General features: G+C 25.5%; 3 protein-coding genes across 3 annotated transcripts; 1 reads left to right on the forward strand and 2 right to left on the reverse strand.

The window, feature by feature from the left end:
• Positions 1 to 1,370: 1,370 nt before the first annotated feature.
• Positions 1,371 to 6,387, reverse strand: LOC135143700 (serine/threonine-protein kinase 24-like; the record flags this gene model as incomplete). The annotated part of the gene is made up of 8 exons (XM_064075603.1): positions 6,310 to 6,387; positions 6,181 to 6,260; positions 6,032 to 6,126; positions 5,826 to 5,938; positions 5,709 to 5,770; positions 5,389 to 5,435; positions 5,276 to 5,335; positions 1,371 to 1,438 (listed from the first exon to the last, which is right to left on the reverse strand). Coding segments are annotated over exons 1-8 (528 nt in total), but the record flags the coding sequence as incomplete, so codon positions are not given.
• A 289-nt stretch (positions 6,388 to 6,676) lies between these two features.
• Positions 6,677 to 6,988, reverse strand: LOC135143704 (histone H4-like). The gene has a single exon (XM_064075608.1). The coding sequence runs from the start codon at positions 6,986 to 6,988 to the stop codon at positions 6,677 to 6,679; it is 312 nt and encodes a 103-aa protein (XP_063931678.1).
• Positions 6,989 to 7,491: 503 nt separating this feature from the next.
• LOC135143705 (late histone H2B.L4-like) lies at positions 7,492 to 7,899 on the forward strand. The gene has a single exon (XM_064075609.1). The coding sequence runs from the start codon at positions 7,492 to 7,494 to the stop codon at positions 7,897 to 7,899; it is 408 nt and encodes a 135-aa protein (XP_063931679.1).
• The last annotated feature ends 10,843 nt before the right edge of the window (positions 7,900 to 18,742 follow it).

Consider the following 18,742-nt stretch of genomic DNA (forward strand, 5'->3'; position numbering starts at 1 on the left):
TTAAAAAAAATCATAATATGTTCCTTATAAGTCGGGTTCATCTTTATAATTATAAATTTAGTATTAAAAAAAAATCTTTTAAAGTTATATAAAAGAATCCACACTACTCTTAAGAAAGTGTTAAACTATTCAAGATAACAAAAAGCTTTTTATATAAAAAAAAACTAAAGAAATGCTGTACAGCTCTATAATAATAATTTATTAAATATAATTTTTTTTAAAGGTTTTTTTTGAATTTGTATATTTCGTCATATTATGCCATAAAAAATATAAATAATTTTTTTATAATTGCTTAAATTCTAACAAAAAGCTTAAATCTCAACGGTAATAAATAATATATATAAATTTTACTATAGAAACCAAATAAATTAGAGTAAACTAGAAATTAATTTTTTTTTATAATTATTTTATTAAATTAGATAGTTTTTAGTATTATAAAAATTAGGAAAAGTATAAGATGCTTTTAATAAATTTCTTAAATGAAAATTATATATAAATTTTAGTTTTAATAATAATAAAAAATTTTACGATAAAATGAATTAGTATCAGATTTTATTATAAAATGTAAAATTTGTAAAAAAGGTTTTAGATGATTAAAAAAAATTATTTAATAATCAAAAAATATATAAATTTTAGTTCCAAAACCTAAATAGTCTACAATAAAATGAATATTAAAAGTAATAAAAAAATAATTTAAATAAGTTTTAAAACATTTTTATAAATTATAAAATTAAGAAAAAGTTTAAGATTCTTAAAAAAATTTTAGTAAATAAAAATTATAAATTTTACTATTAAAACCCAAAAATTTACTGTAAAATAAAAATTATTTTGTTTTTATAATTATTAAATTAAATTAAGTTTAAATTATTTTTATTATTATAAAAACTTAGAAAAGTATTATATGTTTATAAAAATAAATATATTTAAAATTTCGTTACAAAACCAAGAAAGATTAAAATGAAATTGAATTTTTTATTAAATTACTAAATTAAATAAGTTTTAGACTATTTTTATAAATATAAAAATTAGAATAAGTTTTTGATGCCAAAAATAAATAGGATAAATAAATTTCTTTTAATTTTTCAGAATATAAAATTTATAAAAAGTTGATGATTATATAAATTCTTTTTATTAATAATAAAATTTAAAAAAGTTTTAGATGCTTAATATAAATGTATTATATAAGTGATAAAATTTTAATTTTTAAAATTAATTAAATTTCTTTTAATAATAATAAACTTATAAAAAATTAATGTTAAATTTACTTTATTTTATTAAATTTTTTAAAAAAAGTTTTTAATAATTCGAAGTTCTTTTATTATTTATATTTATAAAACTTTATGAAAGCTATGAATTCAATTTTGTAATACTTCTGGAGCCATCCAAAAGGGGCTTCCCACAAAAGCGTCCTTATCAGTCTTACAACTATTAAGATGCCCTTAAAAAAATTTAAAAATTAAAAATTTTAGACTTTTTTTTAAAAAAAAAATTAATAAAGAGAATTTTAAAAAAAATTTAAATTCTTAATTTTCAGAAAAGTGAATTGCAACGAGAAATTGAAAAGTGATTATATTTAAAAAAATTTTATAAAAATTAAAATACTAATTTATTTTAGAAATAAATTTCAACGAATAATATAATTAAAAAAAAGTTAAATATAAAATTGAAAAGTACTCAAATTAAAAATGAATTTTTAAAATTTTATATTAAAAAAATTTAATAAAGAAAATTAAATAAAAATTTAGATTAATATGTATATAAAAGTAAATTGCAACCAAAATTTTTAACGAAAATTAAATTAAAAAATTTTATTTTATATATTTTACAATCTAAATTAAAAGTAGTTTAAAAATCTAAAAAGGGATATAAATTTATTTATCGAAAATAGATTTTTGAAAATTTAAATTAAAAAGTATAATAAAGGAATTTATAATTTTCAGATTATTTATATTTATAAAATAAGTTGCAACGAATAATATATAAAAATAGTTGTAGTTTTGTATTCGCTTTTAATTTTATAGTAAATTAAAAATAAAAATAAAATTTGTTGAAGAGTTAGTCGAAAGTTGTGATTGCTGTTTTTTTTTTATATTATAAAAATAATTAAAAGACGGAACTTAAATTAGAAAAAAAAATTATTTTTATTGTATAAATTTTATGATTTTGGATTTAAAGTAGTTTAAAAAAAAATCTAAAGAAATGTTAATTTAATTATCGAATAAAAATTTTAAAGAAATTTAAAATTTTAAGATATTTTAATAAATTAAGTTTTCACGAATAATTAAAACAAAAAGTAGTAATTATTGTATTCGATTTTATTTATTAAATCAAAAATAATATTGAAAAGTGCGTAAATTATTGTAAGTAGAAAGTTGTGTTCCCTTTTCTTTTTTATTATCTAAAAATATTTTATTCACCGGAAATTGTACTAAAAAATCATTCTAATGGAATAAATTTTAAAATCGAGATTTAAAGAAGTTTAAAAATCTAAAAAAGATCTTTAAATGTTATAATAAAACTTTTTCTAATATATTTTTTTATCAAATAAATTTTCTTATCGAAAAAATGAATTTTGATGAATTTTAAATGAAAAGAAACAGCTTATTACAAATTATATTACACGAATATTATTATAAAAAAATATTAGTAATTATTGTATTCGGTGGTAAAGTATATTTTGGAAGTGTTTATACAAAATTGTGTACGTAAATTAATTAAAAAATATATATATTTTTTAATTGAACGAAATATCATTAACACGTGAATTAAATATTTCTTGTCAGCAATCCAATTTATAAACTAATAATAAAAATTTTCAAGTAATAATATATTTTCTATTGTATTTTTCCATAAAACGATCTAGAAATTTTAAAATTTTATATAAAATATTTTAGGTTTATATTATAACATTCGAAGAAAAGTTTATTGAAGATTATAACCTTTTCATTATTTATTAAAGTTTAAATTTAATTAATAATTTATGAACACTAATAGTTAGTAATAGAAAAAATTTGGATTTGGTTAAAGTTTAGATTTGTAGTAGACCATAACAAGCTAACAAAGTACTTCAACTCTAATAAATAATTCCTAAAAAGAAAAATATATTAAATCATATTAACTTTCATTAAAAGGTGCAATATATAATTGTTCCCGTAAATTAAATTTATATACAGAAAAACTTGTTAAAATTAAAATTATAAATATTTTTTTAATTAGCCAAATTTATACTAACAGTAGATTTCACTAGCGATCTTTAATTTTTGTGAAATATTTTTTTTAATTTTCCTTTTAAAAATTAAATTTTTACTTGAAAATAATTGATTTTGTAAAATTTAGTTGTTTATAAATTGGGTTAACTAACATTTAGATTTATAGTAGTTTGTAACAATTTAAAAAAAACTTCAAATCTAAAAATTAGTTCAATAAAATTATTAGTTAAACTTATTGAAAAGTCCGCCCGCCATTCAGGAAAGCATGAAATTGGTAGTACTCCTTATTTGGGCGCTAAAATTAGTAATTCGGGTCAATATAAGGTAATTAGCCTAACTAATATATCGCCTCCGCTATGGGCACACGTTTGGCTGTTATTAAATAATTCTGGCCACGAGCCGTATTCTTGTAGTAAAAAAAAAGGTTATTTCTTTAAATTTTTGCATAGAATTTTTACTTTATTATAATAAAGTATTACTTGTATATTTATAAATATTATTAATTTAGACCAAAATTTAGATTTAAAGAAAATTGTAACAATTATAAAAAGATCATTAAAACTTATTGTTATTATTATTTTTATATTTAAAATTAATCTAATTAATAAAAATTAAATTGTATAAAATTTAGGTTTCGAAAAAGAATTTAATTCGGCTAAAATTTTAACAAGTAAAAAAAAAACCTTCAAAATTAAAATAAATTTTATTAAAAAGATATTAGTTAATAGTAACTTATTAAATAACATTCCGTTCATAAATTAATTTTCCTATTGAAGTTCAGAAATTTTTAAGTAATACAAAAATACTTTTAGATTCGTGGATCTTAAACTTATAATTTATTTAACCAGTAACTATAAATAATATTTTGGATTTAATTTAATTCTTAATTATAGGATTGATCAAAAGTTATAAATTATTTCCTGATAATAGGTTTTAGTTAAAACTTAGATTTTTAGTGAGATTGTAAAATCAAAAAGATTCAAAATTTATAGGAAATATTGATTTTTATTAAAATATTGCATAAACTATAGAATTATAATCAATTTAAAAGAGTATTAAAAATGTGAATTTTCTATAAATTTAAATTTATAGAAAAATGTAATAATCTAAAAACAACTTAAAAATTTAAAATTAATTTATTATAAAATTTTTATTTTTCGAATAAACGAAGAATAATTAAAAGTTCTGGTGCTCCTCTGAAATATATAAAAAAATAAAATAAATAAATAAATAATTTTGTTAAGATATTAATAACAAATTTGTTCATTATTAAAAATCAGTCCAATTCGAAAAAATACTAAAAATTAATAATTATAAATTTATAAAATTATTTTTTATAGATTTTCTATTATATTAATTTTTATAATTTTTATTTATATTAATCTATTGTTTAAACCTGCAACTTCGAAAATAAAATTTCAAAAAACTGTTAAAAATGCAGTGATAATAAGAATATTTTTTTATAAAAAATAGTTCTAAATAGATAAAATTCGTTTTGTTTAAATTTTAATAAATATTAATTTATTTTTAAATAATAAAAATTTTTATCAATATATATTTTACTATTAAATAAATCTAAACTAACACCAAAAATTATATTTTAAATTAATTTGTAATTATTTTCTTTAATAAAAATTCATTAATAATATAAAATTTATAATTTCTATAATAATAATTTTTTAATTTAAAATTTAAATTAATTTACTATTTAAAGCCTACAACTCCTAAATTTAAAATTTTAAGTTTTTAGAAATTTCGTAATAATAAGATATTAAAAAAAAAATTACTACTAAATATTTAAAATTTGTAATGTTTTAAATTTTTATTCTAACAAGAATATATTTGAAATTTATTAAAAAATTAAAGGCGTAACCTAAAATCTACTATTACTTTAAATTGATTAAATTAAAATAACAATTTCTTTGCACCTGTAATAATTAAAATTTAAAAAAAAAAACTTAAATTCCAAATTTTCAATAAATAATTTATTTTTCTAAATCTTTAAATATAATGTTAAAATTTTCAAATATTCTATTTTAAAAATATATATATTTTATAATTTAAACCTGCAACACCAAAATCTCCTAATTTGACATTTCCGTTCAAAGTTAACAAAATATTGGCTGCTAAAGAAATTTTGATGTAAAAAAAAAAGATTTCAAAGAATTATACAGGTTACCTTTAATATCTCGATGAACTATTCCTTCACCGTGTAAATATATTAAACTATTATAAAACATTTGAAATTAATTAAATTTATCTTTAAATTTTAATTATTTAAAATCAAAGTAAAAACGTGAGTATTTAAATAGTGAAAGTTATTACATTTCAAAAATTAATTAAAAATTATAAATATAATAATTAATTAAAAGAAAAAGAAATTTAATAAACTAATAAAGTTATAGTGAAACATAAAGTATATTTAAGTTATTATATTGGTTTAAAACAAATTATTAAAATTTCTTTTCTTTTTATAACTTCAATTATAAATATAATAACCCTTTTAAGACTTCTCGCAATATGACGGCGATATGTACTTCTTTTAAGGTGTGCTCGTTCAACTTTTAATATAATAAGTGTAAATATATTTTTTTTAATAATAAAAATCTAAAACACCAGATCCAAGCAAGAGCCACCGCCGCAATATTCCATTACTATCCACAATTGATGGCCGTTTAGGCAAGAGCAATAGTACTTTGTCACATTTGGGCAAACACTCCGAGATAAAACTTTTTAATATATATTATTGTTTATATAAAAAAATCACAAAAGAATTTAATTGGTTATGAATACAAAGTAAATTTAATAGGTATAAATATAACTCTGTATTTCTTGCTGTATATCGGCTATATCTTCTTCCGATTCCTCAAGATTAAGCATTTTTATAGCCACCACTTCTTTAGTATCATTTTTTAAACTTAATCCGAATAAACTTAAAATATTACTCGAATCGAAAGCTTTTAATAATTACGCCTTATAAACATCGCCAAACGAACCCTTCCCCACCTTCTCTAAAACAGTAAATACGTTCGCCCGGCTTGCACTACGAGACTAACAAAATATAAACTACACGCAAGAAGAACAACTTTAAAATGTTCACCATTCTTTTCTTAGCAATGCACTATTTATTATAGACTCCCTCTATCTGCACAGCCCAACGCTGAAAGGAAGGTTTTAGTTGCGGAAGAGAACTTAGCTACGGCTAAACTCACCCGATGGTGCTAGCCAAGAGTTTACTTAGCCCAATAAAAATCTGCGTTAGTAGATTACTACGATCGATTGACTCCCAAGAAAAACGATAGTCTACCAAAGCCGGTAGGGGCTAAAGCCGGTAGGGGCTAGCCCAGCTTATAACAAAAATAGTAAAAATGGAACTAAAAACTTTTTTATTTATACGTAGAAAGCTCAGTACAACTGACGACCGTTCAGACATTATGAATATTCCGTGATCCTTTGAAGTCAACCCCTTAGCCTCCAAAGCCATACAACGTCCTCCCTTGCCTCTTTAAGGCATATACGACATCCATAGCGGTAACCGTCTTCCTCTTGGCATGCTCAGTGTAGGTGACGGCGTCACGAATTATGTTTTCTAAAAATATTTTCAAGACTTTTCTCGTTTCTTCATATATTAACCCAGAAATTCGCTTTACGCCACCACGTCTGGCTAAACGGCGAATAGCCGGCTTCGTTATCCCTTGAATATTATCCCTGAGAATTTTGCGGTGGCGCTTGGCGCCCCCCTTTCCGAGTCCCTTTCCACCCTTTCCTCTTCCAGACATAATAAAGCAGTTCACAAGACAGCAAGCACGAAATGTCCAGAATAACCCCGGTGAAGTGCTCTATTTATAGATTTTCGAAATTTGAATTAAAAATGGCGCAAAAATTAGTACGGGTAATTTTTACTTAATTTTAATTTTAACGGAACCAAATAATTCCTGTCATACCAACTACGGAAAGCATTAACTTCAATTTTATGACTAAAAAACGTAAAAAAAAGTGATAATATGTATTATTTCTAAAACAATTATATATATATAATAATATAAATAATATAGGATATAAAGACATATATAATATTAATGTTACTGCTTTTATTGCAAGTTATATTTTTAAAACACTTACGCAAAGTTTATTTTTACGAATATAACATTAGCTGATTGGCTAAAATGTTTTTTCTGATTGGCTAAAAAATTCAATTTTGATCCGTTTTTTAGTATATAAATGAAGTAACCATTGCCCCGCTCTCAATTGTTGTTAAACCCCTTTCTTGTCTACTCCAGCGATGGCTCCCGTGGTTGCTCCTCAAGCGGTTCCTTCTAAGACGACTACTACTGCTAAGGCTTCTGGCAAAAGGGCTGGAGGCAAAAAGGGTGGGGTAAAGGGTGAAAAGGGTAAACGCAAGGCGAAGAGGAGGGAAACGTACTCCACTTATATTTACAAAGTTTTAAAGCAAGTCCATCCAGACACTGGTATTTCTTCAAAAGCGATGAACATTATGAATTCTTTCGTTGCGGACATTTTTGAACGTATTGCCAATGAAGCCTCAAAGCTCGCTCAGTATAACAAACGCTCGACCATAACTAGTCGTGAAATTCAAACTTCTGTCCGGCTACTTCTACCTGGAGAATTAGCGAAGCACGCTGTGTCCGAAGGAACTAAAGCGGTCACGAAGTACACCAGCAACAAGTAATAAGAAAGCCAACTTATGATATATAATGTACTCGAGCCTGGTAGCTCGTTTTTTTAAATAAATCTGTTATTCACTCTGCCGATAAGGACCTCTTTTTCTATGTATTTTGAATTACTGAAATTAAGTTACGAGTGCTTTCAATAGTTTAGAATTTGCCAGGTTCGCTGTGATATATACTCACTTCTATTGACCAGAAAGAATATAAAAAGGGTAGCTTTGGGTTCATAAGGCCTGGAGCTTTTTAATAGTTAAGTACTATTTAATCTCCTTTCTATAGATAGGGATACATACTATCTTGAATGGTTCTACATATATATTGTAAATATGAAAACTTATTTAATTTGATGACTTCCAAAGATGAAGGTTTAGCGAAGAGGAGAAAAACCCAATACTTAAAAGAAATCTATCGCTTTAGCAAAAAGATTTTGGGAACTTAGAAAGAAGTAACACTTTAACGTAAAGAAGAATATAAGTGACAATTTATATTAATATTTTCAATTTCTCCATTTTATTTACACAACAGCTAAGAAGCTAAACTTACGTAATATTATTTTAGTAGCTTGTAAAAGTCAAATAAAGTAAAATTGTACTGAAGTTATTTAAAAAAAAAATTATGTATATCCTTAGAATAATTATCTACTTTAGATGACTTAGAAGATTAAAAAGAACTTATAAATCAAACAGCAAAATAAAAGGCAAGTCCTCTTTTAAAGGTCAAACCAAAAAAAAATTTTTGCGTGAAAGGTGTTATCAAGATTTATGAAGTATATTTTACTAAAGTGGAATAAACAAACGGTCTCATTTAAGTTATTAAAGTATATTGCTCTTCGTTATATTAAACTAATAGATAACTTATATACAATAAGAAAAGTTGGAGTTAAGCAGTACTTGTTAAAGCAAAGCTAATGAAATAAAAAGTTCAAGCAAAAAAAATATTGAGTTTAACTAAACACAAGTCACTTATTCGCTCCGAAAATAAAAATAATAATTATTTTATAAAAACATTGTCAGTGAAACTTTTTACAGCGCGCAGTTAAAGATTGGCAATATTAGAAATTCATTTTCTAGTATCAGAGCAGAGGCATTTTTTCTTTTTATTTTCCAAGAAATTATGTTTTCTTTGCTCAGTGCGAAACTACGTGTAAAGGTTATTAACAAAATTTTAAAAAAATTATAGTTATTTGCAAATACTATACGAATAAAGCTATTTAAAATTTATGAAAAACGAGGCAAATACTATATTAAAAAGAAGCTAATAATAAAGTAGATAATAAATATACTGCAAAAATATATATTTTGGAAAAGTTAATGCGAGTAAATAGTGAATTGAGGAGTTATGTTTGAGGATCGTTGGGTTAGGTTCGGCGAAATAGAGGGTGTTTGGTTTCACACCTTCCCAAACCCCTAAAATTGTTAATTTTTATAGAACTTCAGTTTTGAGGCTCTAGTATATTTACAATGAAAGTTCATTGAACATATTTTATGTATTGTTCTTCACTTTGAGTTAAATTAAAAACAACTTGCATTCTTTACCAATATCTACTGGACAGTAATATAATAAACTTCAGCCTCTGAGTCTCCTTGGTAATTATAGTAAGGCTCATTTAAATTAGTATCAAATTAATTTTTTCTATCAATATCTTCTAGAAGTAACATATTCCAATTTTTCAATCTTGAGTCACCAATGGAGCTATAATCAAGAGTTTATTGGACTTACTAACAAAATTTATTGAGCGCATATTATATGTATACGTAATTTTATTATAATTTTCTTTTTTTCTTTATTTTAGTAATAGAATATTTAAAGGTAAACTGCTTATTAATATCTATTAGACAGCTATATGATTAACTTTTGCTTTTCAAGCTTTAATATTACTACTAAGAAGTTACTAAAATTTGTAACTAGAGGCGACTAACAACAAAACACAATATACACTACACCAAATATTTTTGATTATAATTATCCTATAGAAGTTAATCAACAAAACAACAATTACCCTACATCAAAGTATAGAAAATAAAATTAGTTACAAATTTATATACAAAAAGACGGCCTTGAGATGTAATAGACACAAATAAACATGAGTGAAAGATAGCTAAGAAATACAAATTACTCAGGAAAAAAGTAAAACAAATATTCATAAACTTTTTTACAGATTTTTTATAAAATTAATCAGTAACTAGCAGTTTAATTAATAAAAAACAGAAGAATAAATTATTTTGAAAACCTTAAAATGATGACAACCCTTTTTTTGTTTTTAAACAAATTAAGGAAAAATTTAAAATTAATATGGTAAAATTAAATTACATTTATAAACATGAATATATATTATTGGTTAATTAATTAACTTGGTGGATGCTAATTGGTTTAAAATAGATCATTTTCTCTAAATAGCTTTTTTGAGGTTAGCGTTTTGTTTTTCTTTTTGGTTAATTTTTGTGTTTCTTGGCTGACTTTCACTTATGTTTATGTGTGTCTATTACATTTCATGACCGTCTCTAGTATATAAATTTGAGTAGTTTTATTGTCTCTACTCGAATATATGGTAATTATGGTTTTGTTGACTAACTGTTGAAATATAATATTAGTTAAGAAATATTTTATGTAGTGTACTGTGTTCTGTTGCTAGCTGATTTTTTTTGTTACTTTGTATTAGGTTCACTTTAACACATGCTAAAAAAGACATTTAATTTAATCTCAATTTTTTAACTTATAGCTTAAAATACAGTATTTAACGAAATAAATATTTTATTAATTAGTTTAGACTCGAAGAAGTTCTATCAATACAAGAGTATTATTCTTTAGTGGCTAGAACAGGCCAACACTGTGCAAATTAATAAGCTATTAAGGCAAAACACATAATAAAAATGGATCAAACTAATAAATATTTATATTATCAAAACATTAGAATTAGAATTATATAATGAAGATAAGGAAATCTTACAAACTATATAAAAATTAATGCGATAAAGGCTAAACCTTAAACAAAATTAATGAAACCACGTAACAAAAAGAATAAATATTTTTTTTAAAATGCAAACCAACCACTTAGTTTTTCCTTAAAATTTTTTAATATAATACATTTTAATTTCTAACTATAAACTACTGTTTAAAAACGATATTTTGTGTGCTTTATTATATTTTTTTGGTGAATTATTGGTTGTTCTTACTACAAGTTCAGTTATGAGTCTATCATATAGAAATGCGAAATTTTTGTTTTTTTTGTCAAGAGTAAAAACTTTAATTTTTTAACATCACCTTAAATAAACCTACGTTCATTCAAAGCATTAAAAACATTTTTAAGTGAATAGTTTTGTAAAAAGTCAACGGCCAGTGGAGAATGTTAGTTAATAATAATTCATAAAGAGGTAAATAAACCCTTTGTACTATGAAATTTCGTGAGTACAAAAGTCGAACAACTTGCCTTGAATGCTTATATGTATAGATGTTTTTATGGAAATTGCAATATCGTTTACTATGGACGAAAAGGGAGGTACACTAAGAATAGGAGCGCTATAATTTTGGTAATAAACAAGGCTTTGTCACTACTTTAGGTAGCTAAACTTTTTAATTAGTATTATTCAAGCCTCCTCTAAGATAATATTAACTTAGAAAATTTCCTATTTCTCCCTCCCCACTATTCTCATACCAATTTATACAGGCCATCAGGATGAAAAGTTTAAGTTAATAAAACCGTTTTATATGCTTTATTACGTTTTAAATACATTTTTGTTGACCCAGAAGATCATATTTTTCTTTCATATTTAATAAGTAAATTTTTTGTAATCATGCCTACTTAGGATATTGTTGTCTATTAATAAATCGTTTATGTCGAAATCAACCACAACTCCTCAAGAGGACACCCCGGGTACACAAGTTTGACATCCCCCATTACCCTAATAACGGGTAAGTTGTTAAAATCCTTCGTAGCCCAGAAGTTCAAAGGTTGGACCCTTCCTCTTTTACCTGAAAAGCTCTAGATTGTAAAATTCATGAACTTAGCTCCCCGGCGAACCCAGTGGTTCAGGATTCTATCTCTTTTCTATAACCTCTCTATTTAATGCACGTGCTACTTAGCGTACCTACGCCATTCCACATGTGCAAGGAGAAACCCAAGTTGTATTTATTTTCTTCTTGGCCCGAGTAACCTTTTTTTTTCCTGCTAGGGGGTTCAGTTCTGATCTGATGTTCTCGTTTAATCTCTATTATTCTGTTCTAGTCAATCTGTTGCTCTGTTTGGTTTTATAAACTTTATTCTTTTTTACTTGTGACTCATTTAATTAAGTTGTATACGTTTATTTATATATTAAAAAATATTATTCTTATAAACTACGCCCAACCGTCTCATAGAAGTTAGGTTACCTTTTCTTGCGTTAAGATAATCGCATGGATAAATTACCCATTTAGTAAGAAGAAAATAAGATTCGCATACTTAGTATTTTTCTTTTTTCCAGTTCACATTCTTAGTTTTAAAAAATGGCATGCTAATAGTTCATGGGTTAAATATATATCACCGTTTGCTGGCGAGATTTCTTTTTATTAGTGTGTTTTATTTTTGAGTGTAAATGTATATATATATTGCTTAAATCTTTTTGTTTTTAAGTTATTTGTATACTTTTGTGCTTTTCGTTTTATATTTAGATTCCCTATTTTAAAGTTGGTTTAATCGGGTTTGTGTTTCGTATTTAAGTTTTGTGTTTTGTTTCTTACTAATTTCCTAAAGTAAATTTAGTTCTCGTTTCATTAAATATATTTATATGTTTATAATTTATTATTTTTTATCACGATATACAAGGAGTAATTAATGAAAGAGCGAATGTTTAAGCTTTATTTACGTCAACATTAGCCTTATAAATAAAAGTGATTTTAAAAGGAGAAGTAGTAATTTCCTTCTCTGCGTAAAAAATAAATTTTATAAGAAATAATTTATATAAAAAAATATTTATCAAAAATCTTTATTTAATAAGCTTTTAAAAATTTTGTTTTTGTTTAAGAATTCTGTTTCTTAAAAAAAATAATTTATTTTTATAATATTTATCAGAATATTAACAGTCTCCTTATAAAGTTATTTAAGTTACTTCTAATGTTACTTACAAAAATAATATTAATCCTTAAAAATTCAAATAATAAGTAATTATAATTTTAAAGTTGTGATGAAGTGGCCATCATTAATTTATATAAACCTATGCAGTCAAATAATTGAGAAAACCTTTACGTCAGGCCCGTTAAGGTAGTTGATTTAAATTTTTTTTACTTTTTGCAATTATTAAGTTTAAGAGCTCAATGTAATTCTTTTGTAGTCCTAAAACTGTAAAATTTTTAAAAAATTGTTTAAATTTTAAAACATACCTTATAAATATTTTGGTACCTTCTGAGTATTTTGCATAAAAAAAGATAACCATTTATGTAAACTTTTTTATTCTATTTTCCTTTACATTATCAGTGCGATTATATTTTCACAAGACTATTGAATTAAATGCAAATTTTTTTTACTTTTTAGCTGTATTCTTTTATGTTAATCTAATATTATTAAATACAATTAATTATGACAATAGTACAAATAGCGTCCACCATCTTTTAAGAATATTATTTTTAAAGGAGTGATATACGTAGACGTCAAAGAACTTTAATTGTTCAAAAAATATTATTATAGAAATCACTTTTATAAGATTTTACTTTGCTTAATTTTTATTTTTTGTCCACCAGCTTCTTTTTAGGTTATTGATTGGTTCCAATCGGCTTGAGATGGATGTTTTTTTTAGTAATACTCATGAATGTGCGTTTTCGCTTGTCTTATTATCAAATTATTTTTGTTTTAAATTGTTATACTTATTTTGCAGTTTACTAAAATATAAGTATAAATTTTTGGATGCATAAAAGGTATGTTTTTTTTATTAAAACAGGTTTTATATTACTAGATATGTACCTCGTTGCACGGAACTATTTTTTACCTTTGCATATCTCCTATAAAAAAATTTCCGCAATACTTTAAAACAAAAAATTAAATAAACAATTTTTTCCAAAAGTTTAGTTTATGCACCATTTCAATTTTCTATCTATTTTTTCAGGCTTCAGAAAATGTTTCAAAAAATAGAAGAATTTTCACATTATATTGCCTCTTTCATGTTGTAAGCTATTATGCTAAGACTAAATTTTTCTACCCCTGAAATATTATTTATTTGTTTTCTTTTAATTACTTTAAAAAAAAATTGATTCAGTCCTTTAAAGGACTTTTATTATTACTATTGTTATACTGACTTATTTTTTATTATTTTAAACATTTTGCTGTGCTACTACAGCCCTTAAACTGTTTGTCTCTAAAATCTAGTTATACTGCTTATGTGAAAAGCAGAGAACCACTTACTTTAACTTAAGGTGGGATTTAAAAGCAGGGAGTAATAGTCAACAAACTCAACGTTAAATAATAAAATAGAACTAAGTATAGAACAAACAAAAGGAGTGATATTAAGTAAAATAAAAAAAACTTAAAAACTAGAGTATTAATAAGAAATGAACGATGAGTGGTAATAACAAAAATTAACTCAAATGTTTACTTTGCAATCACTGATTTTATAGATAAAAAGTTATGAATTTCTGATTGCTAAATATTTTAAGCTTTTTTAGTTCATCCAAACTGCTTTTAACTTTGTCAGGGAAACAAACGCACTTAACTATTTCGTAGCTAAACAAAGATATATTCAAAGCTTTAAAAACTTTTACATCTTTTTAACATGGAACGAAAATAAACATTTATTCAAGTAACATGTATTTTAATCTAAAACATCCATCATGTAAAGGTATATATTAGTTTGGCCTTGTTTACCTCAACAAAATTAAATCCAGTCAATAATGACATAGGCTTCTGCTGCGTGGACCTTCGCTTCCATGGTATTAGAGCCCGCACTCCAGGTCTGCAAAGACCTCCTCCGTGACCTCCAACTAGACTAATAAAAAGCGTTTTCCGTCGCATTACCAATTACCCTATGTGACAAGTTAGGGTGGCACACCCTCTCACGCTGGTGAGCGAGCTCATCGGCACCCACATGACGCGCTTTAAGCGCTAGTTTTTTGTTTCCCAGATGTTGATTTTACTAATCTTAAGTGCCGGACACTAATATATATTATAAACTTTGTTATATAATATAGTATGATGTATATTACAGACTATGAGTTTCGAACTTGTGTACCCTTACAAAGGATTAATCGCACTGTTGGGCGTCCTCTCTTGGAGTTGCGGTTAATTTCAACAATATGATTATATTAGAAATGCGGTAATAGGTCTTTGAATGAATTTCAAAAACCCTAGGGAGTACAAAAACCTAACAGCGCTAACAGAAATTAAAAAAATCTTTGTACGCGAGCCATTTAGTTATGTCATTTTGCCCCCGACGGTTGTTCCCTCATGAGAAATTTTGCTCAAGTATTCGAAGTCTTTGGCTCGATCGAGCCCTAGGAAAAATCATACGTAAATTAAACTAAAATTTTCGTTCCTCTTTTTGCTTTTTTTTTGTTATTAACATTTCAGACTGCTCATCTTTATAAAATCCTTTTAATTACTAAACAGGACCTAGCCTATTTTATACCCTATAATATGTGGGAAAAGTAATTTGCATGTAAAAGACAAGCTTTTGTTATCACCTATGTGTCGGCTGATGGTCAACACATCAGTTGCATGAATTTATTTCTCAAGAAAAAATAAAAAATCGATTTTAAAGAATACTTAATGCTGTACTCTTGGTTTTTGCTCAACAACGAAATTCATGGATAGTTTAACCTTGAAATTCTTCAAGCATCACGAAAATTGGCTCCATAGGGCCAGTAGTCCCCATAGCAATTTATAAACGGGCTCTCTAATTCTCACTGTTCACCAATACTCGAAATTTCTTAGACTTGTTAGAAGGAAAATATGAATAATATTATAATTTTTTTAAGCACTCTATATAGATGCTGAAGTTTAACTAAGCTGTTGTAAACTGCATTATTGTTGCTGCTTCTTTGCTGAGGTGTATATAATATTTAGCTGTCGATGGCTTAATAGCAAGCCAGTACTTTATAAAAACAAATATATAAAGGTAATGATGTTTATCGAAATGCCTTACTATCTAAAAACTATGCTTGCTTTACGAATTTATTTACTATACTTAAATATGTTTATTGTTGATATTGCACACCTTTTTTTACTTAACTCGCTAAGAGTAACTGTTTTACGTATGTAAAGGATATTATGAATTGTAGAAGAAATAAATTTTAGAATATAGTAGTTGTCAGTTAAATGCATAAGATAGTCTAGCCAAAAAATTTAACTGGAACTAAAAATAATAATTTACTATATTATTTACTATACACCTATAAACTATTAAATTCCTTTAGGTAGCCCCTTTAAAAAGCAAAAAGTCAATGTGGTTCCCTCTAGCTTCTTTACGTTCTCCAGCCTCGCCTAAAAAGCAGAGAAGTTTCAATCTTATGCACGGAATCGTAGTCACTCAAGCCAAAAAGTAATTTTTAGACGAAGTTTTTGAAAAAATGGAGCATAAAGACTTTCACTTTTTATAAGTTCTAATATCATTTTCTCGAATATAAATTAGAAAATAACAATATGTCAAAAATTACTATCCATCGATGTTAATTTTATATTAACCTTATATTTTTTTAAATACTACTGAACATTCTTTTATAACAATTCTTTCCTATTTTTCAATAAATTTTTGTAAGCTTTGGTAAGCTTTACATTCCTTTTATACCTTTGGTATTAAAGTATTCTTAAAGAAAAATAACAGCTTTTTTTTTTAAAAGGTAACACTTTTGTTTATAGTGTTTATATATTCAATAAGGATAAATAAAAGTTCTATAAATAAACTAGATTTTAATCTTCAGCACTAATTGTTTAATGAATATCACAAACTTTTTTAATAAAGAATGTTTAATTAAAAGGAAGTTTTCTTTTAGTATAACAGAGTTTAAAAAATATCTTTTATTTTCGTAAGCACCCATTTATCTCCGCTTAGACACTTTTACAAGTAGAATAAAAAATGTCTAATTATATACTCTTAATTCCAACATTGAAATACTAAATTAGAATCATGTTAACAACAATTTTCTATAGTATTGTAACCAGCAAAAACTTGCAACACAGTTTAATGTTTATGATTATGATTGAGTTTTATACTTCTTAAGCTAACTAAAAACTTGTGTATTATGGAACTATCAACCTTATCCTACTTGGGCTGGCCCGCTATGTTATTTGTTGCTAATCTTAAATATAAACTTTCCAGTAAACTTGCTGGTTCTTGAGGTATATAAGAGAAATTATTTTTACTTTTTTCCTTTGAGTGATTTACGTTGCGGGCGATCTACGGTTGTTTCCTATAGAAAGCTTCAGTTTATTAATAAAAATTTAACACAAAGTAACTAATTTGTAGATTTGTTAGTTAAGAATCAGGTGGGAGCAAAGATTCTCAGTTTGTTTTAACTGGGATCTTGAAGACCACACCTTAGTTCTTGATGAACGAGATAAGATATGACCAAGAGCATTTCTTGAAACCTTTTTGGTTAACGCAATCTCTAGCTTTGTTTTTGACACTCACATTTCTAAGGTTAAAGAGGCTGCAAACTGTATGGTGGGTCCGTTAATCCTGTGTGATCAGATATCGTTGCAGGACGATTATACTGCTTTATGAGGTTAATGTGAAGGTCGCTCAAGAGCCTTGTGTTATGCATTTTCCGATTGTTTTAACATCAGGTTGCTCTATTCCAGACAAGACTGTATTTTTAACTGTTCTGAAAAGCAATTATTTAATGATATATTGTTCTGGTCACGGGAGTTTTTAAAGTTTACTACCACAAACATAATTTAAAAATTATTGTCTTCACACGCCGCATGGGGCTGTGTGAAAGATAAATTTGAGAGGCGTCTTAGTGTCGAAACAGACACAGGAGTTGATGTTGACCAATTTCTTAATACAGCTGCAAAAACAGTGGCTACAATTCTTCATTTGACTTATAAACTTTTAACAGGTTGTAGGCGCATTTTCAAATTACAAGTTAGTTGCTGTGGGAGTTTGGCATTTTGCAATATACTTCCCTCTACCTTTGATTGCCTGCATTGCTTGCTTTCCTTGCAATTATTGTGCTCGGGAGTCAGGCTGCAACAGTCGTCCTGCAGACGTAACTTCTGTTGTAAGATCTCACCCCTTTATCATCGGTTCTCTTGATAATTTTTATAATGCATATTTTTTGCTTGGTTCATCCTTATTTTTCTTAATGGATGAAAAAAAAGACAAATCTACTTTAATCTAATATATATCTTATGTAATGTTCAATAGAGTATGCACGACAGTGCAGAGGGACATATTAACCCGTTGGTCCAAAAGGCGTCTGCATATGTTTTTTAAAAATAAATTGTATTTATTCGAACTGAGAAACGAATTTACAATTGCTTACATAATTTATTCTTTTATCGATTATAATATTCATCTTTTTGTTGTTTCGATGATTTCTTATTTTTATCCTAAACATAAGATACACGTCTTTGGGTGGAACTTATTATTTTCTGGGCATTATAGTGCCAATGATGACATTCGTTAGGGGGGCTCAGTTAGTTGTTTCAGAAAAAGTAATGACCCATTGCCAAAGGTGGTGTATTCACCTTTCACGATGGTACATCTACAACAGCGTTAGCTTACACTAATGAAACAGAAGATGCCGGGGAGGGTATATCCCTCTGTGGGAGTTCTTTAAATAAAAATGATAATTCTTATTATGTGCAAATGAAGACCTTTCTGCTAATGTGATTAAAACTACAAACAGCACTATGAGGCGTTAACCCGTCGCAACCACGAATAT

The sequence above is a fragment of the Zophobas morio genome, unplaced genomic scaffold, assembly GCF_036711695.1.
Source record: "Zophobas morio isolate AGI-343-1 ecotype UQ-CSIRO unplaced genomic scaffold, CSIRO_AGI_Zmor_V1 ptg000072l, whole genome shotgun sequence".
Taxonomy (NCBI): Eukaryota; Metazoa; Arthropoda; class Insecta; order Coleoptera; family Tenebrionidae; genus Zophobas; species Zophobas morio.